This window comes from Rissa tridactyla, chromosome Z (genome assembly GCF_028500815.1).
Source record: "Rissa tridactyla isolate bRisTri1 chromosome Z, bRisTri1.patW.cur.20221130, whole genome shotgun sequence".
Taxonomy (NCBI): domain Eukaryota; kingdom Metazoa; phylum Chordata; class Aves; order Charadriiformes; family Laridae; genus Rissa; species Rissa tridactyla.
In genome coordinates this window covers 45,295,173-45,315,550 of record NC_071497.1, presented here as the reverse complement: position 1 = coordinate 45,315,550, position 20,378 = coordinate 45,295,173, and the positions used below count along the sequence as shown (strand labels likewise).

At 43.0% G+C, this 20,378-nt stretch overlaps 1 protein-coding gene across 4 annotated transcripts in view; it reads left to right on the top strand.

Annotated features, from left to right (window-relative positions):
* The window catches only part of LOC128902316 (transducin-like enhancer protein 4), a 99,169-nt gene that overhangs the window by 43,823 nt on the left and 34,968 nt on the right, over positions 1-20,378 (top strand). For 3 of the 4 annotated variants that reach the window (XM_054185085.1, XM_054185082.1, XM_054185086.1), the window contains 2 exons: positions 11,224-11,428; positions 11,843-11,859. In XM_054185085.1, coding sequence (XP_054041060.1) covers positions 11,224-11,428; positions 11,843-11,859 — 222 coding nt within the window. The remainder of the gene's footprint in view (positions 1-11,223; positions 11,429-11,842; positions 11,860-20,378) is intronic. The other variant, XM_054185084.1, reaches the window with a different exon arrangement.

Here is a 20,378-nt window from a genome sequence, read left to right as displayed (position 1 = left end):
ATTTTTGTATGAATGTGCTCTGATTTAATGGAATCTGATGAAGCACCTTTTAACTTTGCAATATTATTCTATCTTCATTGGTAAATGAACCAAATCACTGATCCGTGCAGTTTAAATGCAAAATACTGAAGTGAGCCTGGAACCCGGAGAGACTGCTTGTTCTCCTGACAATAAACTAGTTGTGTTTAATGGAATGAAACACAGTTATAATGACTTCTTTCACAGGTCATGTTCAGTTTAAAACTGTTGACGGGCTGAAACAAGTTAAATATCATTTATCTTCTTCCAGAGAAATGCGGAGAGAAAAACTAAACCACAACTAGGTATCATAAGCATGCTGCAGGACTGTAAATCTGCAGGCATCCAGGCTCCACATCTGGTGTTTGCAGTGGATGGCATTCTTGCTCGGAGCGATCTGTAGTGCACATCCAGAGCTCCTTTCCAGGTTGGGTGTACTGGGATGAGCAGTGTCATGTACCCGGTTGATCTTGTCGCGTGTCATAGCTGCCGTGTTTTTAAATTACAATCTGCAAGATCACACTGTTGGAACAACAACACACAAATTGTAGCCTTAAATCAGTAGTATGATCTAATTAGGAATGATGTTTTCATTTCCTGTATTATTAAATTGAGTCGTCTAACTCTCTTAAAATGTTTAGGCTTGGGGTTTTTTTTTTGTTGTTTTTTTTTGTTGTTGTTGTTTTGGTTTGGTTTGGTTTTTTTTTACATCCATTATAGTACATAATCGGAACATGCTGTGTGAATGCAGTTACGTTTTAATAAGGGAACCAGGGAATTAAATTGTAACTTTATAAGAATTTTATCAGAGTCTATTTTTTTTTCCTCTTTTTAAAATAGTCAGTTTTCAACTGCAGTTGGGTAGTAAGGCAGAAATGGAGGCTACTTGCTTGTGTGCCTGTTTATCACACGGAGAGAGATAAATGTACCAAAAACTTAAGAACAGGTATGTGATGGTGTTCAAAGAAAATGCAGTTTAGCGCAAGAAATGCTGAACCTCAATTTTTAGCAGTGACATTTTAATGATAGGAAGTCTGCAAAATTATTTGCCATCAATTGTGAAGGCAATAACAAGCCTTGGTGGTTTTTCACACCCTCTGTGTTAAGTGCTTTCAGAATGACAGCGTAAACTGTGTTGGAGAACTCCAAGGAAGTAAAACTGATTAAAATGTTCATGCTTGAATGGTGCTGATGGAATAGTTCATTTGGACTTTCTCTACCTCCTGCAGCTCAAGCTGAAATATTAAAATTCAGTGGATTTAAATCTCTCTCCCCTCAGCTCAGGAAAAAAACATTACATTTTAATAGGTTTTAAACTCATAATTCATTGGTTTGGAGCAGCACTATTAAATCTATTTAAATATTACTTGTATTACTAAGGAAATGATTTAAATTATTTTTCCTTTACCATTCTATACATCTTGAGTGAAAAAAAATGGCTTTAGTTTAATTTTTAAGCATTTTGTTTTATTATGTCACTTTTATTATCTTCTTTAAAAATAAGCAAATGGCAGTTACTGGAAGAAAGGACTCCTTCTGTATTGTTACATATAATCATCAAGCTATAAAGTTCCCTCTTTAATACACTGCTTGTCAAAATTTCTACCCCGCATTTGAGGCTGAGGTGCTTGTTTGACCCATCTTGAAAGGTGTGTAATTTTTGGTTGCTTTCAAGCGAGTAGTCCATTTTACAGCTGTGGAGAGCAACACCCGCTTTTTAAAAATAGCAGTATGCTGTCACAGGCACGGAAACCTCTGAAAGCGGTGCGGTGCAGGTAAACGCACAGGAGTTGTAAGGAAAACTTGGCATCAGTGCATGCTGCCGCTGCCGTGGCACCACTGGTGCAGGGCTCCTGCAGCCATATGCCGAGGTGCTTTTTTGTATGGATGTAAAATGTCCAGAGGCATCTCCCCACTCCTCACACAGGGTGGGTTGTTTATCATAGAATCATAGAATGTGTTGGGTTGGAAGGGACCTTTAAAGGTCATCTAGTCCAACCCCCCTGCAGTAAGCAGGGACATCTTCAACTAGATCAGGTTGCTCAGAGCCTCATCAAGCCTGGCCTTGAATGTCTCCAGCGATGGGGCCTCCGCCTCTGGCCAACCTGTTCCAGTGCCTCACCACCCTCATTGTAAAGAACTTCTTTCTAATGTCTAATCTAAACCTGCCCTGCTCTAGTTTAAAACCATTGCCCCTCGTCCTGTAGCTACATGCCTTTGCAAACAGCCCCTCCCCATCCTTCCTGTAGGCCCCCTTCAGGTACTGGAAGGCCGCTATAAGGTCTCCCTGGAGCCTTCTCTTCTCCAGGCTGAACAGCCCCAGCTCTCTCAGCCTGTCTTCACGGGAGAGGTGCTCCAGTCCTCGGATCATCTTCGTGGCCCTCCTCTGGACCGCTCCAACAGGTCCATGTCCTTCTTGTGCTGAGGGCTCCAGAGCTGGACACAGCACTCCAGGTGGGGTCTCACAAGAGCCGAGTAGAGGGGGAGAATCACCTCTCTGGATCTGCTGGACACGGTTCTTTCGATGCAGCCCAGGATCTTTGTGTACGCTTGCACAGTGAGGAAGAGCAAGGGGTTTTTGATTGAAGTGGTGCAGCTGAGGGACAACATTTTGATTCCAGTTTGCATGGCAAAGTCATTCCTGCCAGGGCACGGGAGCTTTGGGGAGGATGGGGAAGGGCGGTAGAATGAGCAAGTGTGTTGTAGCATGGGGGCAACAGTCACTTGTCTCTCCGGCCCTTCCGTATTGCTTGTTCAAAGGTGTATTAAGCGGTGGTTGAAGCTTAAATGCTGTAAAACGAGCTGTCCACCTGCTGTACGTTGTACACAGGTTGTTACAGTGGGAAGGTGGCAGAGGAGGTTGACTTAATGGGTACGTGCTTTGAGCTGTGTTTATTTGTGTAACCCAAAGTAATGCTGAAATTCATTCCTGCCCGCTTAATTACTCTTGTTTCCTGTTTGTATGTTGAGGATGTGTGATGATAGTGGTCCTCCAAATTTTTTGATGCAGTCTAGTGCCTGAAATTGAGATGTAGAAGGAACTGTAGATACAGAAAGCTGTTGGGTGAACACTTTTGGTTTTGAATTATTTATCTGAAGTGTGACTAGGTTAAAGACACCTTGGTTTTTTGGAGGAAAGAGGTGTTTTGTAGGTATTTTTTTTCTTCTCCCCTTATTCCCAGGTGCCAGCTTCAGAGAGAGCCTTGCAGGTGAGGCATAATTTAAATCAATTTCTTCCATAAGCAGCATTATCCTGATTTAAAAAAGCTAAAAAAGAGGCACAGGATCTTTTTAGGGATTTTTGAGGGAATTAATTTGAATGTAAATAATTCCAGGTTCCATACTTACTGAAAAACGCTCAGAGGATGGGTTTTAAATACTGCTGCTCCACTTAGAATGTGCTGCTGCTGTTTTCCTCTTTTCCTCCTATTTCTGATAGCTGTGGTAGCTACTGAATTTATATTGGTCCATCACTATACAAGCAGTCAGTAACGTTGCAGTGTGAAGTGCAGACCACTTACTACATCTCGCTGCCAATATGCTGATGCCAGAGGCGCTGCTCGTTATGCTTAAGTAAGTGCGTATGACATGAGTGTTACGGCTCACATACTATATCTGATCAGGCAGGAGAGCTGACTGCTGCCCCTGTGCTCCTCAAGGTTTTCCAAACCCTGGCACCAAAACTGTGTGACCACCGTATCTTTTTTTTTAAATTAGGATTAACCAGTGCAGATACGAGGAGTCCTATGGAAAATTTTCTTCATGTTCTACAGCATGAACGTATGCAATATTTTATTTATGGCTTATTTTTGTATGTTCTCACTTCACACGCAGTGGAAATGAGAAAATGCTGTTGCCAAGGTGGTCTGTCCTCCACCAAATATGGATTTGCCATACTCCATCAGACTCTGTCCATTATGTGTTATATATTACCTTCAGTGATGACCTTATACTGGTGCTTTGGAAAAGAAGAAGAAATCTATACAGGATCTGTTTGGTTTTGAAGTATTGTCAAGGCAGGGGTTTCCCAAAAACGCTTCATTGCACAATGAGCAATGTTTATGTACTCGGTGGAGATGCAGCCCATTTAAATAGGTACCCTTACTGCACAGTATAGCCAAAAGACTGTTATTATTGTGTCATGGTTTCATACCACAGAGTTCTGTTATCACCCCTAAACAGGGTTGTATATTTGTCATCTAGATGTCTTCCCAACCACTGGGGATCAGGACTCCATCCAGTGGATGAGTTAAGTAAGCTTTTGCTTTTCTTCAGGTATGTGAGTGTCTTCAATCTTAAATGTAAGCTAAAGTGAGGGCTTTAGTGCCTAACTGGGATGGACACTACAGTACTGCATAAGGGAAGTATTTCCAGATGTTAAGTTCATCCATGAAGAAGGAATTTAAGAGGTCTTAAATCTTTAAGTTATCTGATATTTCAGGATGCTTGACTTTTGTTAGTGAGACAGTTCCTTGCCTGTTGGCTGGTGAACTTTTCACAGACACTTCCTTAGTATATGAATGCATCACAAGCATTGATGAACTTACTCCAGTAATGTTTCTGAAATAAAGGGAGTACTGTTTTCCCTGTTCTACCTTTGGAAGAGGCTGAGGCAAACAGAACAAGTGGTCCTTCCACAGTCTCGGAGCTGCAACTTAAGTTCAGGTGATTTGATCCTTGTTAAGAACTCCTTTATCAAAGCTGCCGTAACTGGGAAACTGCAATAAAGCAAAAGAAATAACTTTAAATTTCAGTTATTTGATTAACGGGCATGACACGAAAGAGACAGAACACTGCATCTCTCAATGAAATCTGCTTGGAGAGAGACAATGGTATCCACATATCCTAACACCTCATGTTGACCTGTGGGAAGAGGCTGCTCACCACTGAGAAGAGTAGCATTACAGTGCTCTGCACAGGGCCAGAGCTGCACCAGAAATGGCAGTCGCTAAAGGTGCAGAATCCAGGCAGTCCAGGTTTTTATCCCAAGCAAAGACAATTTGCTGAAGTCCAACACAGTGTGTGCTTGTGTGTTGTAAGCGTGACGAAACACAGGGTTGGTACTTAGAGAGTTATGGAGCCTGTGCTTCTCAGTGATTGCTGTCCAGAGATTTGACTTGCTAAGGATTGACTTTAAAAGATGCCTTAAAGAAATGCATGTGTGAGATGCACAACATGCATCTCTCTTACGCTAAGACTACACGGCTCTTAGACTATACCTTGTGAGGAAGCTTAGAAGTGAATTATAGTTGCCACATTAAAAACTGTGGTGATAGACTTGCTTATAAATTTAGCAGCTGAGATCTCTCTGTGACCAGTGGCATTACTTAACTTTTCTTCTAGCTTTTATTGTTTGATTCATTATACATCTCAGATGATACCTTTTTCACTTTTCAGTCATGTTTATGTACCACAGGGTTTCAGAAACTTTTTCATGTCAGGACCCTATAAGAAGGTTATTTAGGACTCTGCTGGGAAAAGTGCATAGGCATCACTCTCATTTTCTAGTTCTAAAGAAAAGGACCAAGATTCACAAGATCGCAACAGGGATACCGTTTTCCTACTGTCAGTCCAGAGGAGAGAAAATACCTTCCCAGCATCCATGGGTAGGACATGAGTGGAGCACTTGGTAAATAAGATACTTGAACCAGTGTGCACCCACCTATCCAGAGCTGATCTTTGCCATCTGTTCATCTGCAACAGAAGACACACTGCCGTCATTGCCCTTTTCTCTGTGTTGGCCTTTGTGGAAAGGTTTTGAAGGGGAGGTTTGGTATGTGTGACACGTTTCACACCACTAGCGCTCTGTTTGGCAAGACCTTGAGCTTACTTGAGTTTCGTACTTTCTGCCTTCTTTTGAAGGAGATGTGGATTTCTCTTTTCTTTAGCTAGCAATTGATGGGGGAGAAGGAAGGCGAGGAGAGCTTAAGTGGCATGATTTATATAAGAATTTCTGCCCTTTATTAAATGATAGTAGAAAGTGGTTCTAAAAGAGCCTAATTCTTCCCCAGCGTGAAATGGAGATGGAGAGGAGTCCTGCAAGCAGAAAAGGGAACTACTGAACTCCAGGATTCTGGGGGAAGGTCCAGTTGGCCTTTTGCAGGGGACTAGGTTTTTCCTTTATTAAAATGCTGGTCTTTTTTACCACAAATCTTTTATCTGCTAGTGGGTTGTATTAATTTTTTTGTTACTTTTGTCCTCTTGTCTACGCTATTTCACTGAGTGAAAAATAGTCGTAAGGGGGGAAGGGAGGATAAATGGTGAAACATGTATCCTGACAGATGTTCATATATATATGATTAAGAACGGAAATGTGCTCTGCATATATTGCCTTTCATCCCACAATATGATTCGGGAGATGACTTTTTGTTCCTAGATCACTTAAAAGATCTTTGAGGCAATTTGTAGAGATATGATTCTGATCGTTTCTTTGTTATTTATGTAGGAGTTCTAAATGCTCCCCCTCTGATTAATGACAGCTATTGATTTTTTCCTTCCCCCCATAGTTTTCTCAGTGGAGCTTGCTTTCCTCCTGTAGAATCAGCATCCTCAAAGGCAGAAATTACTGATTCTCAGAGTAAGAAGCCTGGCATTTGCCCCCCCCACCTTTTTTAAAAAAAGTATTATTATTAGTTTCCTCCTTATTCTCTCTCGCTTTTTATTGTTCTTCATTCTTTTTCCTAGATTTTGTCTAACCTGTGCATCCGTTCCCCTTTGTGAACAGAAACAATGTGTGTGTTTTCCAGTAGATCAGCTGCGCATGAGTGTTTAGAGTTCCCACCAATCTCTGGTACCTTTCTTTCACTGTGGGCACGTTCCTCTGCAAAATGATCTCTTTCCCTTTAAAGAGTACGCATAGTAAGTTGCTCTACACTACATCCGTACCACAGCCTCTTTATGGTAAACCAGTCATACGATATATACGCATATAGCTCCAGGACCCTTCCACTGGAGGAACTGCTGCGTGACTCTTTGTAGGCTGTTTTGCCGTGCTGTATCTTGACATCGGAAAAACCTTTTTTGTACTGGTACGCCAGCAGAGAGAGAACTGTACAAAGGAAGTACACACAGCGCACAGCATGTCAGGGGTGTGAAGAGGCATGATAGATAAAAATTCATATCATCCTAAGCCCACTCATAACTGTGTGTGCCAAACGACTTCCTTTTCTTGCTGGTCTTTAAATCATTGATAATCACACTGTGTACTCTTGAGCCATTGTTTTTATGTCTTTATTTCCTCTTCATCTTGGTTACTGTTTTATCTGTATGCTATCTTACTAATGATTCACTCTGAGCAATCAATCACTTCATCTAACAAATTTCAAATAAGCAATGGAGCTATTTTATCCAGATTTTTTTTAGGTACCCTCCTAGTGGTATTGCAGGTATGTGTATGTGCATTGTATGTGCGTTGTATGTGCATTGCAGGTGTGTGTATGTGTATAAATGTAAAATATCTTCTTGAAACATCAGTTTATTAACGATAGAAATGTCTTCAGGTTAGAGAGAGTATGTTCAGGTTGTTTGGATAATGGCTGTGATCTTTCAGGATCTGTAAGAGGAAAAGTGGTAGATTACTGCGACACAGAGCCGCTTGGAAAGCATCCAGTAAAAACTTGAATCTTTTCCAGGAAAATAGGCTTTGAATGTGCTGACTATAACAGGAGAGCATTAGAAGTGAATTTGTTAGTGGGTTTATTATCACATTTTACTTTAAATTTGATCTTTTAGAGATGTGTTGGGAAAAGAATTAAGCTAAGCATCAATATTTAGAAATGCAGTTGTAAAAATTAGTGATACACAGATAAGAACCTTATGTAATGCCTTTTTACCCGTTTGTTTAGATGTGGCTTTGGACTTATTTTAGTCCTTACTGCAGACTGCCTAGAAGAATATACGGAAAATCAATAAAAACCCAAACAGATTAGTAACAAGCAGATGTTATCTTTATTTGACATGTGTTACTATGTCTTGAAAGATTTACTTCAGTTTTTACTACAGACCTAATTTAAATGATCATCTTCCACAACTTATTACCAAAAAGAACGCAGTCATCTTTTTTGGCTTCTTTCTGTTCGCTGGGTTTACCCTTGTTCTTATATTTTTCTGTATTGGATGTTTCTTAAAAACATTTCAATCTGTTTTGCAATTCTGTAGGGCATATTTCTCGGTAGCTAACTGTTGCTGCTTTTATTTTTAAATAGTTCTGGAAAATTTACGGCATAATAAAGCCTGGTGTACTGCCTTTGCAAGTTTTCACCTATTATGCATTGATGCTGAAAATGTATGCTTGACTTTACGCATATTGTAGTCAACTGCGATGAGATTGTCTAAAGTTAACCACATGCTAAGAGTTCATAAATAACATGACTAAGGATAACAATTTAAAGAGAAGATGGAGGAGTGGGAAGTGAAGGCATTACAGCAACATCAAAAAAATTATGTGGTTGCTCAGTTGGCTCATTTTCAGGCTTTCCTTGCAAGTTTTTAAATTGTGTCGGATTTTATGATCTAAATTCATGGTACAGGCAGAAACAAATGTAAACTTCCTTCCATAGTGGAATATTTCTGTGCGGATAGAATATCTGTCAGTTGTCTTACTCCTCCATGTCTTTGGCATTTTGATGACTAGAGGAGACCACCTTTTTTTTCACCACTTTGTAGCACTAACCTGATGCCCGCTGGGTTAAGCACATAACTCATGTTATGTTATCAAGCACTCATGTGCTTGCTGAGCTACGTAGAGAGGTTCCCAGCAAAAGGCAGTAAAAAAGGGGATTGAATTTGCGGCGCAGTTTTCTTCCGGTTCTTCGGAAACCATCCTGTACCCACAGAAGAGGTCACTTAATGCGACTTGGGTAGGTCAGTAGGCAGATCTGTACGGATTGTACAGTGCTGTGCAATGAGTGTCCTTTACCTGGTACACTTTGGTTGACAGTGAAATAGTTAACAAGGGGAAAGCTCTGTCATTGTTGATATCCTCAGGCTCTTCTCAAAGGCTTTGCTTCAAGCCACTGGCAGATTCAGGTAGACGTCTTCTTGTGGTGGTTTATAGCACGTTCTCAAACGGGAACGGGAAATTCCTTTTTTAAAATGAGGCTCCAGAACACAGATTATTTTGTCCATTCCTCTTCCTTCTCCTCCTCCCACCCCAAATCAGGCATGACAGATTGTTTCCTTGCTGTAAGGCAGCCACGTTCAAACTCTGAAGCTAAACAATACACTGTTGGCTCTGGCTTCATTTCGTTGCAGTTAATTTAAAATTCTGAGAAAAGAAGCATCCTTCCATAAGAGCATCAAGAAAGCAAAATGCGTTTAATACTTCCCTCAAGAAGGAGCACTTGCTGGAATGACATGGGTTCGCCAGCAGGGAAGGGAGTGAGCCTTCTTCCCTCTTCCACCTGGAAGAATCTTCTTTCCGGTTTTCTTTTTTTTGTGTGCGTCCCCCCTCCCCGCCGCCCCCGCCCCCGCCATTTCTTTTATTTTTTTTTCTTCTCACCTTCCTTTTGGATCGTTCCCCTCCTTTCCCTGGCAGTGATCTGGGTCGGATGGCATGTGTGTGCCACTGCCAGGCTGATTCCACCACCTGGGTTGTATTTCCAAGAGTAAGAGAAGGCTCTGTACTTTCATAGGGAGGTATTGAGGGAGGCGTGCGAGCAGTGTGCTGCACGAGTTCCCTAGTCTTCTGTTTGTGACTTGCAGTCTTTTGCTATCAGCTCACCCTTATGTAAAGATTCACGCTAGGGAGGGGGAGGAAAAAATCGAGTGAATGACATATTGTGTCTTGATTGATTAAAGAGCTGGGTCGTGAGGTGGGAAATGGATTTAGGTTCAAATGAAAAACAAAACAAAAGTAGGACTTGAATCTGTGCGATTAGGAATTTAGAATGGAATGTTTTCATGCAAAACAAGTTAAGTTTTTGTTTCTTCTTCCGAAGTTCTGTACACAGACGTGCGGGGGGGGAGAGAGCAATCCTAGAGGACTCCAGATTGGATTTACTCTGAGTCCTAAGCAGTGCCTGACCGAAAACGAAAAAGAAATTTCAGAGCTAATCTGGTTACTATATGAGAACAGAAATTAGTTGGACGGTTAGTGGGCAAGCCTTAGACCTGAACAGATCTCTCTTGGGATATATTTGAAATATATGGGATATATTATATATCCCATATATGGGATATATATATAAATTATGGGATATTCATATATCCCAAATAAATTTGGGATATATGAAAACATAACGTTTTCACTGTTTTTGTTGGTTTTTTTCCCCTTGCCTTCCCATTGAACAGCAGCAAACAACCTACCTACCCCACAACAGTGGGGTATAGTATAGCACAGAGCTTGATGCAGCCCTGGTTGAGGTCAAGTACTCCAATTCGAACCTCTCAAGGGCTTTCTCTATGTGTTGCCAGTGTACTGGTAAAAATGACTTTAAACTCTTGTCAGCGCAGTTACTGGTGCATGCATCACAGTCCCACTCAAATAAACCTGTCACAACACAGAGTCAGCAGCTAGAGAAGAGTACAAGGGCAGGCCTCTAGCTTTTCATTCGAGCATCACTAAACGTGCACAGAGTGCCCAATTATTTCAGCATTATTGAGCAAGCCTACAGGAGGACCCAAGCCTTGCTACATTAGATTTTCTTTAGTAATTTGCTCAAGTACCGCTGAGGACACTTAAAGGGCTTAAAACGGTGGCTGCAACCGGTTTCCTTTTCTGGATTGTTAATTCAGGTTTTCTCTTTCAAATTAACTCTCACTGCATGCTGTGCAGTAGCGCTGGGAGAACTGTTTAACACTAATTTTCTCAATTTTCAGCTTTCTTTTTTTTTTTTTTTTTTGCATTATGTAACTGCTTTTATAGTTACATATGTTTTGATTAGACGTGTACGTACTGCTAGAAAGAGTAAAATATAATACCCCTGTCAGAGAAATAAAATTTCACCAAAACTGCAAAATTCCTTTCCTGTATTCTTTTTTTTATTAAATTTTTTTTGTTGCTCTTTTAATTCATCCTGAAGTTTACCAATTGTGTTGTGTCCAAACATATGGACATTTTTAAAACACCAGGATGTTTGTGAGAGTTGATAGCCGCATCAATCGGATGCATTGGTTGATCTGATCAATGACGTTTGATGTCCGGGATCAATCGGATAATCCCCGTCTCCCCGAACAAATTCAATATCTGTGTTTCGTTTTTCACAGCAGCAACAACTCCAGGCCCAGCATTTGTCACATGGACATGGTCTTCCCGTGCCGCTCACTCCGCACCCCTCGGGCTTGCAGCCTCCAGCCATCCCTCCCATTGGCAGCAGCGCCGGTCTCCTGGCACTGTCCAGTGCACTGGGGGGGCAGTCCCACCTCCCGATTAAAGATGAGAAGAAGCACCACGATAACGATCACCAAAGAGGTGAGTGCTGCCAGACGAGTGCGTGGCTTCGTTTGTCTCTCTTTTCTTCTTTCATTTTTTTTAAACCCTGCTCTTTTTTTTTTTTTTTTTTAAAAAAAAAAAAGGGGGGCTGGGAGCAAAAAACCCTCATTGCTTCAGTATGTATTGCCTAGTGGTAGCCAGAAATTGTGTTCAAATGCTAGAAATCCAGTTTTATAAATCTGGCGGTACAGTATTAATAATTAACTGTACAGAAAAGTTAACATCTGTGCAATTTATTATTTAACAGACATCAGGGTTCTTTCTTCGGAGTATGATAAATGTATAATTTTATGTAAACTAACCAGTACTTTTCTCTTTCTCTCTCCCCCGACCTCCCCATCCCTTGCCACTGCGTCCTCTCCTCCTTGCGCATGGGGGCTGCTCTGCATGCAGACAGAGACTCCATCAAGGTAGGACTTCATTTTGCAGATGTAAGGGGTGGCCCGAAAGAGCTGCGTGCTGCGTTTTTCTGCAGCGTGGGCCAGAGTAGTGGAAAAAGTTGCAAAGTGAAACCGGGTTGTGAAGCTCATGTTGATGGACAAGAGCCCTGCGTAGACTGCGTGTCACGCTTAGCAAGCGGCGAGTAGTGGGGGCAGCGAGGATTGCGGGCGACATGCCATCCAGTGGGTTTGGTGGAGCAGCATTGAGGCTGTTCCTGGCTATGACGAAAGGGCTGCCCGGGGTCTCTACCCAAGCTTATGAGACAGAGTTAGCCAGTAGTTTTAAGTCATTTGGAGGCTGTAAACTGTAGTTCCGATGTATCCTAATAAAGCAGTTATGGAAGGAGAGCTCTGTCACTCGCAGGGGTGGGGTGCTGCCCGTTTTCCTTTCCGAAGCAGTTGAAGAGGAGTGGGCTGCTGTTTGCTGCCCTGACGAGGGTGGTACTTGGACTGAGGATCCTGTCTTCCTTTTCCAAAAGCTAACTTTCAGGCTGCGAATGACTCTGCAACGTGCACATGTGCACCATCCTGTGCATGACAGTGTTTATAAGTAGATGTAATACACACCCTGTGGCTCGTGTCATTTTGAGCATTCGGTGATGCATACGACTACGATTCCACGTTGGCGCCTGGATGCTTGTCCATACTGGATAGCCACCAGAGTCTCTCAGAGGCTCCTGGGGTTTTAACACTGCAAGTAGGTAGGTGAATCATGGCCCTGCCCTCTACTGGATCGGTCTGCTCTCCCTGCTGACACTGGCCATTTACCAACTCGCAACAGAACCAGTCGTTTCCAGCTGAGCAGTTCCCTGCCCGGCTCCGCATAGCTGTATGGAGTTACGGAGTAGAGCCCAGGTGGTTTGCACGATTTTGAGGAGCATAGGATTAAGCCTTTTCAGGTGATGGTGAGTGTGAAATGAAAGATACACTTCCCTTACAAAGAGCAAGACCCGTGCCTGCCTAATTGAGCACTTACAACCCACTTGTCAAGTTTTTAGTGGTGCCTTTTTTAGGAAGATGTAATTTATCATTGGCATTAGCCCAATGGCAGAAGAGGTGTTCCAGGCATGAGTCTTGGGTGCGTTAGACAAGGTTACCAGATGTTACTGGTGTGCCCTAGACGGTGTTGGGAGGAGCATGGTGCCGGGCACAAGCTGTGGTCCCTCCAGAGACCTGTCTGGCTGGGACTGCCGTGTGAGGGGCTGTGCCTTTGCTTCTCCAGCAGCTCCGGGTGGGGACATGTCCCACAGCCTTCCCCATGCTGCCTCTGGCAACTCTGCCGCATCCCAGCCAAGTGCAACCGAGCCAATGGTTGTCAGTTGTGCTGTTACCCACATGGCTCTGCATAACAACCGTGGGCTGACAGGAACTGTCAGTTTTTACCGTGAGCAGCAAAGGCACCGAAGCTGTCTATCTGCCAACACAGGACAACAGCGCGTTGGATTTCACTTCAGCTTCCTTGTCATGAGGGCTAGAAACTGGGATTACCACTTCATGCGGCGAGGCTGGGGGCAGATTAATGATGATTTCCCTGGAAGCCCCTCCTGTTCGCTGTGAACTGATAGGTTTAGTCCGTTTTCTGTTTTCCTGCACCCGAACCATCAAATACGAGTAGGGCAGAAACCCGAATCTGGGAATAGAAACCCACCTGGTTTCTTCAGCGATTTTGCATACCTGTACAGCTGGAACCACAAACGTTTCACTCAAGAAAGTGAATGAGGAGAACTGTTAGCATATGCCAATTGCTGTTTTTAAACAAAATAGCTGTTTCTGTAATGTCTGTGGGATGTTGGGGTGTTTATACCAAAAATGCTGATTTTTGTCTGGGAATGATTCAATGGCAACTGTTATTCATACAGCTTGGAGAGGCAGAGGAGGGCGTCACTACTTTGTGCCAATTTACTTTGAAATGATAAGTGGATGTTTGTCTTGCACCGTGTTCAGGTTGTGAGTTGGCTTGTGTGTCAGCATTACAGGGCTTGCTGCCAGCTTTGCAAGGTGAAATAGTTTGCTAATTTCCTTAAATGTTTTCAGTGATGCCCAGAGTAGCAGTTAGTCGCTTGTTCGATCGATCTGTCCTCCCTTAAGTGGCTCCTGGTTAAGAGAGGCTTTTTATGATTGTCTGCTGTGTGACTTGAGATGGTTTTTGTCAGCCAGAACGTGCCAGTTGCCAGCAGCTGGAGTCTGTGTGCTTGTATGAAATAATTTATTCATGCAGGATAATGCTCCTTAACATTTAACAGGTAATGAACGTGACATAAATTTCCTTCTTGCTTTTAATTTTTCCCTTTCCTCTTCTAATGTGCAAACAGGCAGCTCTGGTACTCTAAATAGTAAGTAATTTTTGGCCATCTGTCAAAAGGAAATTTCAATACAAATTTAAATTAATGGTGCCTGAAATTTTTTATAGCTCCTCTAAAAGCCTCTAATGTGCAGAAAATTCTGAATCTGCTGGTAGTAATTAGTGTAGCATGTAATGAGGATATGGGCAATGTTATACAGCCCCAGTGTAACGTTTTGATATGGTAGCAAAATTTTGATTTATACAAGGTTGTGCCTGGGTTTAATTGTGAGAGACACTTTAAAGTGTTTTCTTGCTGATACAGATTATTAAGCAGGGCAGATTTTAGAATAGCTCATAAAGTGTAAATTTACGCTTTAGTGTACGATTCAGATAATGAAGGTACCCTACCCATTTCTACAAAGAAAGGAGTTAGCTGGAGCGTCCTGTTCTTGCCAAGCCTGCTTCCAGCGCTTTGGCTTTGCCGGGCCGTTGTCTTCGTGAAACTTTCTGTCTCCTCCTGGTTCAGGCCAGGGAAAAGGCAGTTCGCATCACTCTCCTAAACGTGACGTTTTCTGCCTGGTAAGCCAGACCGGGCTCGCATCCATCCCAGCACCTTCCCGGAGCAAGCAGTTCACTGCTGAAACCCAGTAGTCGCCTTCTAAATGACATGAGATTGTCCAGGAACTATTCCTAAATAATAGATCAGCGCCAGCACAGCGAGCTCCGTGGAGAGGGGCGGCTTTTGGGAGCACTTTGATTTCGTGTTGGATTCAGTCGTCCAAATCCTTTGCAAAGTTTGAAGTGTGGGAAAACTCTAGACACAGTAAAATGGGTCACGGGAGTGCTCTTTGTGCAGCGACGAGGCTGCGGAGCGGACAAAGGGGAGGGAAGGGTGGCAAGCGCCGGGGCTGTGCTCAAAGTGCAGCCCTGGCTTAAGGGCTCTGAGGGAATGTAATGTGTTTAGACAGAAAGACAAACAGCTCTGCAGTTAACCGAGCAGCTTCTCGCAGAGGGCTTGGTGTGTCCCCTTTTCAAAGCAGTAAAACTTCTTTAAAAAAAAAAGGGGGGGGGGGGGAAAGGGGAGGGGATTATTCTGCAATGGATTCTTGCTTGCTAATTGCACCCCGCAAGGGTTTTGCCACCTCCTGCAAGAACTGCTGATGCAGGAGGTGTGTCGCTCATCCCAGCCCTGGGACCCTCTCTGGGACAAATGTGGCAAAAGTTTCTCTGGTCCCTAAAAAAGTCCCTTCTGTAAAACGTACCCTGTGAAGAAGCTAAGGAAGCATTTTGTGCGCAAAAGCACGACCTGGCAGAAAGTAGCCTGGCGCTGGCAGGCTCATCCCATGGCTCTCGCTGCGGCAGCCGGAGTGCAGGAGCCCCCAGATGCTGGCTGGGTTGGGGGTCTACCAGAGGGAGCCAGGATGTCCCTGAGCGGGTTATTGAAGAATCTGAGTCTTCTGAATTGCTGCCTCGTGTACAGAATTCCACTCATGTAACTTTTTGCCACATCTGTTGTTTTCTGTATTAATCAAGTAATGAGAAATACTCAAGTGGTGTGTTAACTCTTTTTTTTTTTCTTTTTTTTTTTTTTTTTTTTTAAACCCTGAATTGTAAATTATTTGGGGCAGAGACCCTGCCCATAGTTAAGACTTGCCACCACAGTGGAGACTGTTTGTTTTGATGCTGGGGGATGCTGTTTCAGCAGCAATAAGTGCTGGTAATTAAAAGCTGCAGTCTTGGGGCAGGAATAAAATAGCTTGTTTGAGGTTCCTCTGGAAAAAAAGTTTTACATGAGAGGATATGAAATAACACGTCAAATGCAGGTTTGGAGTGAGTTTCTGTCGAATGTGCTACTGAAGTAGGAGAAGTTTGTCAGGGCAAATTCAAATGGGTTTAGCAATAAGCTTGCTTTTACCTTAATCTGTGTGAAGGCTAATAATAACACGTGTGGCAGATAACAGGGAAAGCGGATGGGTGGGATTCCCACTGTCATTTACATTTGTGGTGGTAGGTGCTCCAGTGCTTCTCAATGTAGCTTCTCGAGCTGTTAGCCACTATTAAGTGTTTAGACCTCTGTTCACTTAGTATGTAAGAAAGAGTAAGCTGCTTACTCCTGCAGTTGTAGTCTGATACTTTTTTAATAACAAAAAAAAAAGTTGTATGGGTGTAATGCTTCTGGAAAGAACAAGGCAGTTTAAAATCAAAATGCCTAACATGCATTATAAGACTTTCGGATATTAGCAAATGTAATTACATTGCTCAGACTTAGTTCTTCTGCTGGTAGAGGAACATCCCATAAATTGCTGTGAGGTACTGCTGTGGACCTTGTCTGAATTGGCAGGTTTCTTTTAAATGAGACTTTCTCTAGTGACACAAGTGTTGTGCCAAATGTCTTTGCATTCAGTATGTATTTAACGAGCCAAAGAAATGTAGTTATGTGTTACACACCTAAAGGAATTTACATAATTTATTTCCTGATCATTTTGTTATTTTCACACTTTAATACTCTTCATCTGAAAAGTGCTTCACAGGCTTGTTAAAACCCAAACGTTTCACACTCGTGTCATGGATTCTGCTTGTGCCTTTCTCTGTTCAGAAATGAGGTGTTGCATGTATTTTGCTTTCCATAATGATGAAGTGGTAGTTTTAAGCTGAGCATATTTGAACTAAACTTTACTCCGCCAGAGTTGTGTTTTTGATCTTTGTGGGTGTTTTGGGGGTAGAGTTATCAAAATATAATGAGTAACTTCTGTTGGCTTGTGATACAGTAATTTTTTCAGTATTAATTGATATCTGCCTCTGGGCGTGTAAGCTGTGCCGAATGTAACAGGTGCCCTAATTCCAGAAAATGTGTTGTAATTGTTTGTTTGTGGAACAGATGAATAAATATCTGTGGGGCATAGCTGGTCCTCAGGTGGTGAACGTGAATGGATTAATGATGTGATTGAGTGAGACATGCTTGTTTGTTGCAGTCTCGTCCAGTAACTGTCTGCTGAAGCAGAACAAATATTAATTAGCAGGGTCCTGTTTGTTGTCTCAGTCTATCTCATAGAGCTGATTTTTTTGGTGCTGCTTTTTTTTCTTAATAACCTTTTCATGGCTAGACTTGTAGTACGTCATTCAAGCCCTGTGGTTTTTAACAGATTTTTAGAACGTTAAACTGATCCTCAGGTATATGTCTCCCTGGTGTGTTTTTTTTTTCTTTTCTTTCCCCCCACCTCCCCCCCCAGCTGAGTTTTACATTTCTTTCTTTCATTCTGTGTCATATCATTTGCCTTTTTAATGAGGTCGTCTGGGAGTTTTAATTTAGTGTAGAATATTTGTATGAAAGTAACAGCACATACTCTGGTATCAAAGAATTAGCTGCTTCTGCCATTTTTGATGGCTTCGCCTCCTTTACCCAATAGCTTTTTTCCTGCTTCTGTGTATTAACGGTACACTAGCCTCTTACCTCGCACCCTTTTGCCAGTTACCACAGGATGACTCTTTTTCGGTGGTGTGCCCACATTTGGACAAACTCCTGCAGTGCTTCTCGCTATCAAACTTTGTTTTGGCACTTGGTGATTTAGGGTAACTCAAATGTTCTCTCTCCAGATGCTCTCTTCACCCAGGAGGCAAGCACTTACATGGGCTGTAATTTCTAACCTGAGCAGTCATGTCTAATTATTTCCATGGCAACAGACTGTGATGTTGATAACACAGGATTATGACTTCATGTCGTAGAGTAGGAAGAGGAAGTTTGCTGGGGTGAGGAGGTGGGTGGAAAGGTCTTCTCCAGCGCAAAGGCTTTGACAATGTAATAGCTGGGGGAAAAGAAGTAAAGGGAGGGAATGAATTTGTTTATTATCTCTTTTGAAGTTCTCCTCATTGTAAGTGTGCAATTAAAATCATACTTTGAATGCTGGCATTCATGGCTTACACCAGTTTACTCATGGTGAACGTGTCTGGAATGAAGAACACTCTTGCAGGTCACGTTAAATAGGTGTTAGTCTAAGTAATGGTAGAAGATAAACAATACCTACCAATTTTTGTCAAAGCGGGCCACAAACTAGATGGCTGCGTTTTGTCTTACAGATTTCTGTTGGCACTGTGATACTTTTTTTTTTTGTTGTTGTTGTACTGAGTATGTAGCATTTTGATTTTGGGTTGTCTTTAAAACCCTTAGAACCAAAGTAACTTGAAACACCCCTTATTTATATTGCAAATCCTTTATTTATATTGCAAATCAAGGGATTCCTTGGGCAGGCTGGTTATCTGCTAAAGGGAGGGAAGGAGGACAGATTACCTTCTGGAATCAGCGACATGGATGACGTGCGTTAGAAGTTTCTGTCCTTGTCCCCGAATGCTAGTAGTTGTTTTGTGCTTGTATTCATGTTTGTATTGCTCTTCCTGTCTCTTCCCTGGCACTGGGAAAGAAGCATATTCCTAGTCAAACTGTTGTCAGTCTCTTAGGTTGGTTTTAGAAGAAGTTGAAGGAAATGAGTAGTCTGACTGATTCCCAAGTTGTTATGCGAGATTGCTGAGTGCATCACGATTTACAAAGTTTTAGCGGTGCTTTGAGGGAAGAAGCAATTAGGTCGGCCAGCAGGAATCGGCCATTGAGGGGAATTTGCGGCAAAGTTACACCGTGTCTCCCGCCTCTCTCCAGTACAGCTCTAATTGACTCGAATAATTAATTAAATATCTAAAGCTCGATTAGCCTATTCTGCATAGCAATTTGAAAAGTTCTGTGTTTTCTTGAGCGACATTTGGCCTTTTGAAGAACAAAAAATTGGAAATGCTAATGTTTTTCAGCCAACTAAGGGAAGAAAATAAAAATGTCTCCATAGCAACAAAGCTTCTTTCTAGATGGTTTCCTAAGATATGCCTGAACCAGAAGCAGATGTCTGATTTGAGAATCTCGCCTCCTTCAATGTAAACAAATAACTTCTAGGCAGGTGTTGGAAATAATATGGAAATCCTATTAAGGGGCCCTGGGTTCCTGTCACTCAGGAAGCCCCTGCCACAAAAGGGTTGGTTGTCTGAATAAAGGAGGCAGAGTAAATTCTCGTTAGGCTTTAGCTTTTCCCAGGAAATGATTGTCTCTGCGTGCTCTTTCTCCTGCAAGCCTGAATGCAAGCCGTTCCTTCTATTGATCCCCTCTGCCACCCTCGCTTTCTCCCTCTCCTCTCCTGCTGGATTAGCGCTTGATGTTGGTGGCAGCGGCTGCTGGGGTTGCTTGGGGCATTGTGGCATTTGTGGTTTTAACCCCCGTCCCCAGCCCTGCCTTGGCCGGTGGGAGGACAGCTGGAGGAGATGCCTAACACTGGCCTGGAGCGAGAAGAGGATGGGAAGCGGGCAACGGGGGAGGCGGAGCAGCCGAGTCCTGGGCGGCTTATTGCTCCAGCTCGTTTGTGTGAATTTATAGATGATGGTGTAGCCCTTGGCACCACGAGACCGAGCACTGTCTGGACATGGGATTTTCTTTTTTGTTTTTCATAGGGACTGCAGCTTTGGAGGGGCTGTGGTGCGGGTTTCGGCATGTCTGGCTTGCTGGTGTCACATGTTGGGATTCAGAATGAGAGTATGGTTTTTCTCCTAACGTATTTGGGAAGCTGGTGGGCCATTTTTTTCCCCTTCTTTTGAAGTTACTGAGAAAACATGTTGTGCCTGCTGTCAGTAGTCTGTTAGTCTAATGTGACACTTGTGACACCTTTTGCACTTGCCGGTGTCAGTTTTGCCCCCGGACCCCGCTGTGCTGAGCCCTGCGCTACCACAGCCCAGAGACCAGCTCACCCACGACCTGTGGGCGAAAACTTCAGCTCCGGGCAGGTGGGAGCAGGCACCGAGGATGCGTTCTCCAGGGTTTCTAGGCTGGAAGTGGAGACTGTGTGTGCGTTTCTCCCCCTCCCCATCTCCACTTTCCTCGGTGCACCAGACGTGCATAGTGATGCTCTTAATAACACTCAGAGGGTTAAATGTGGATAAACACAAAACAAGGCTTCTGAAAAGCCTGACGATTATCATGCAGCATTTCTCGGACTATAGCCCCCGAGACGCACTTCATAAAGCCAATAAAGCTCACGCTGGTGGTCTCCCGTTGCCCTGGCAACGGACCACAGGGCACCCTGTGTGTGAAATGCATGAACATCTGCGAATTAATCTTTTTTAGTTTGTTCTTTCCTTGGCACCGGTGGGGCTGCGCTGGCTGGCAGTGGCGGGGGCT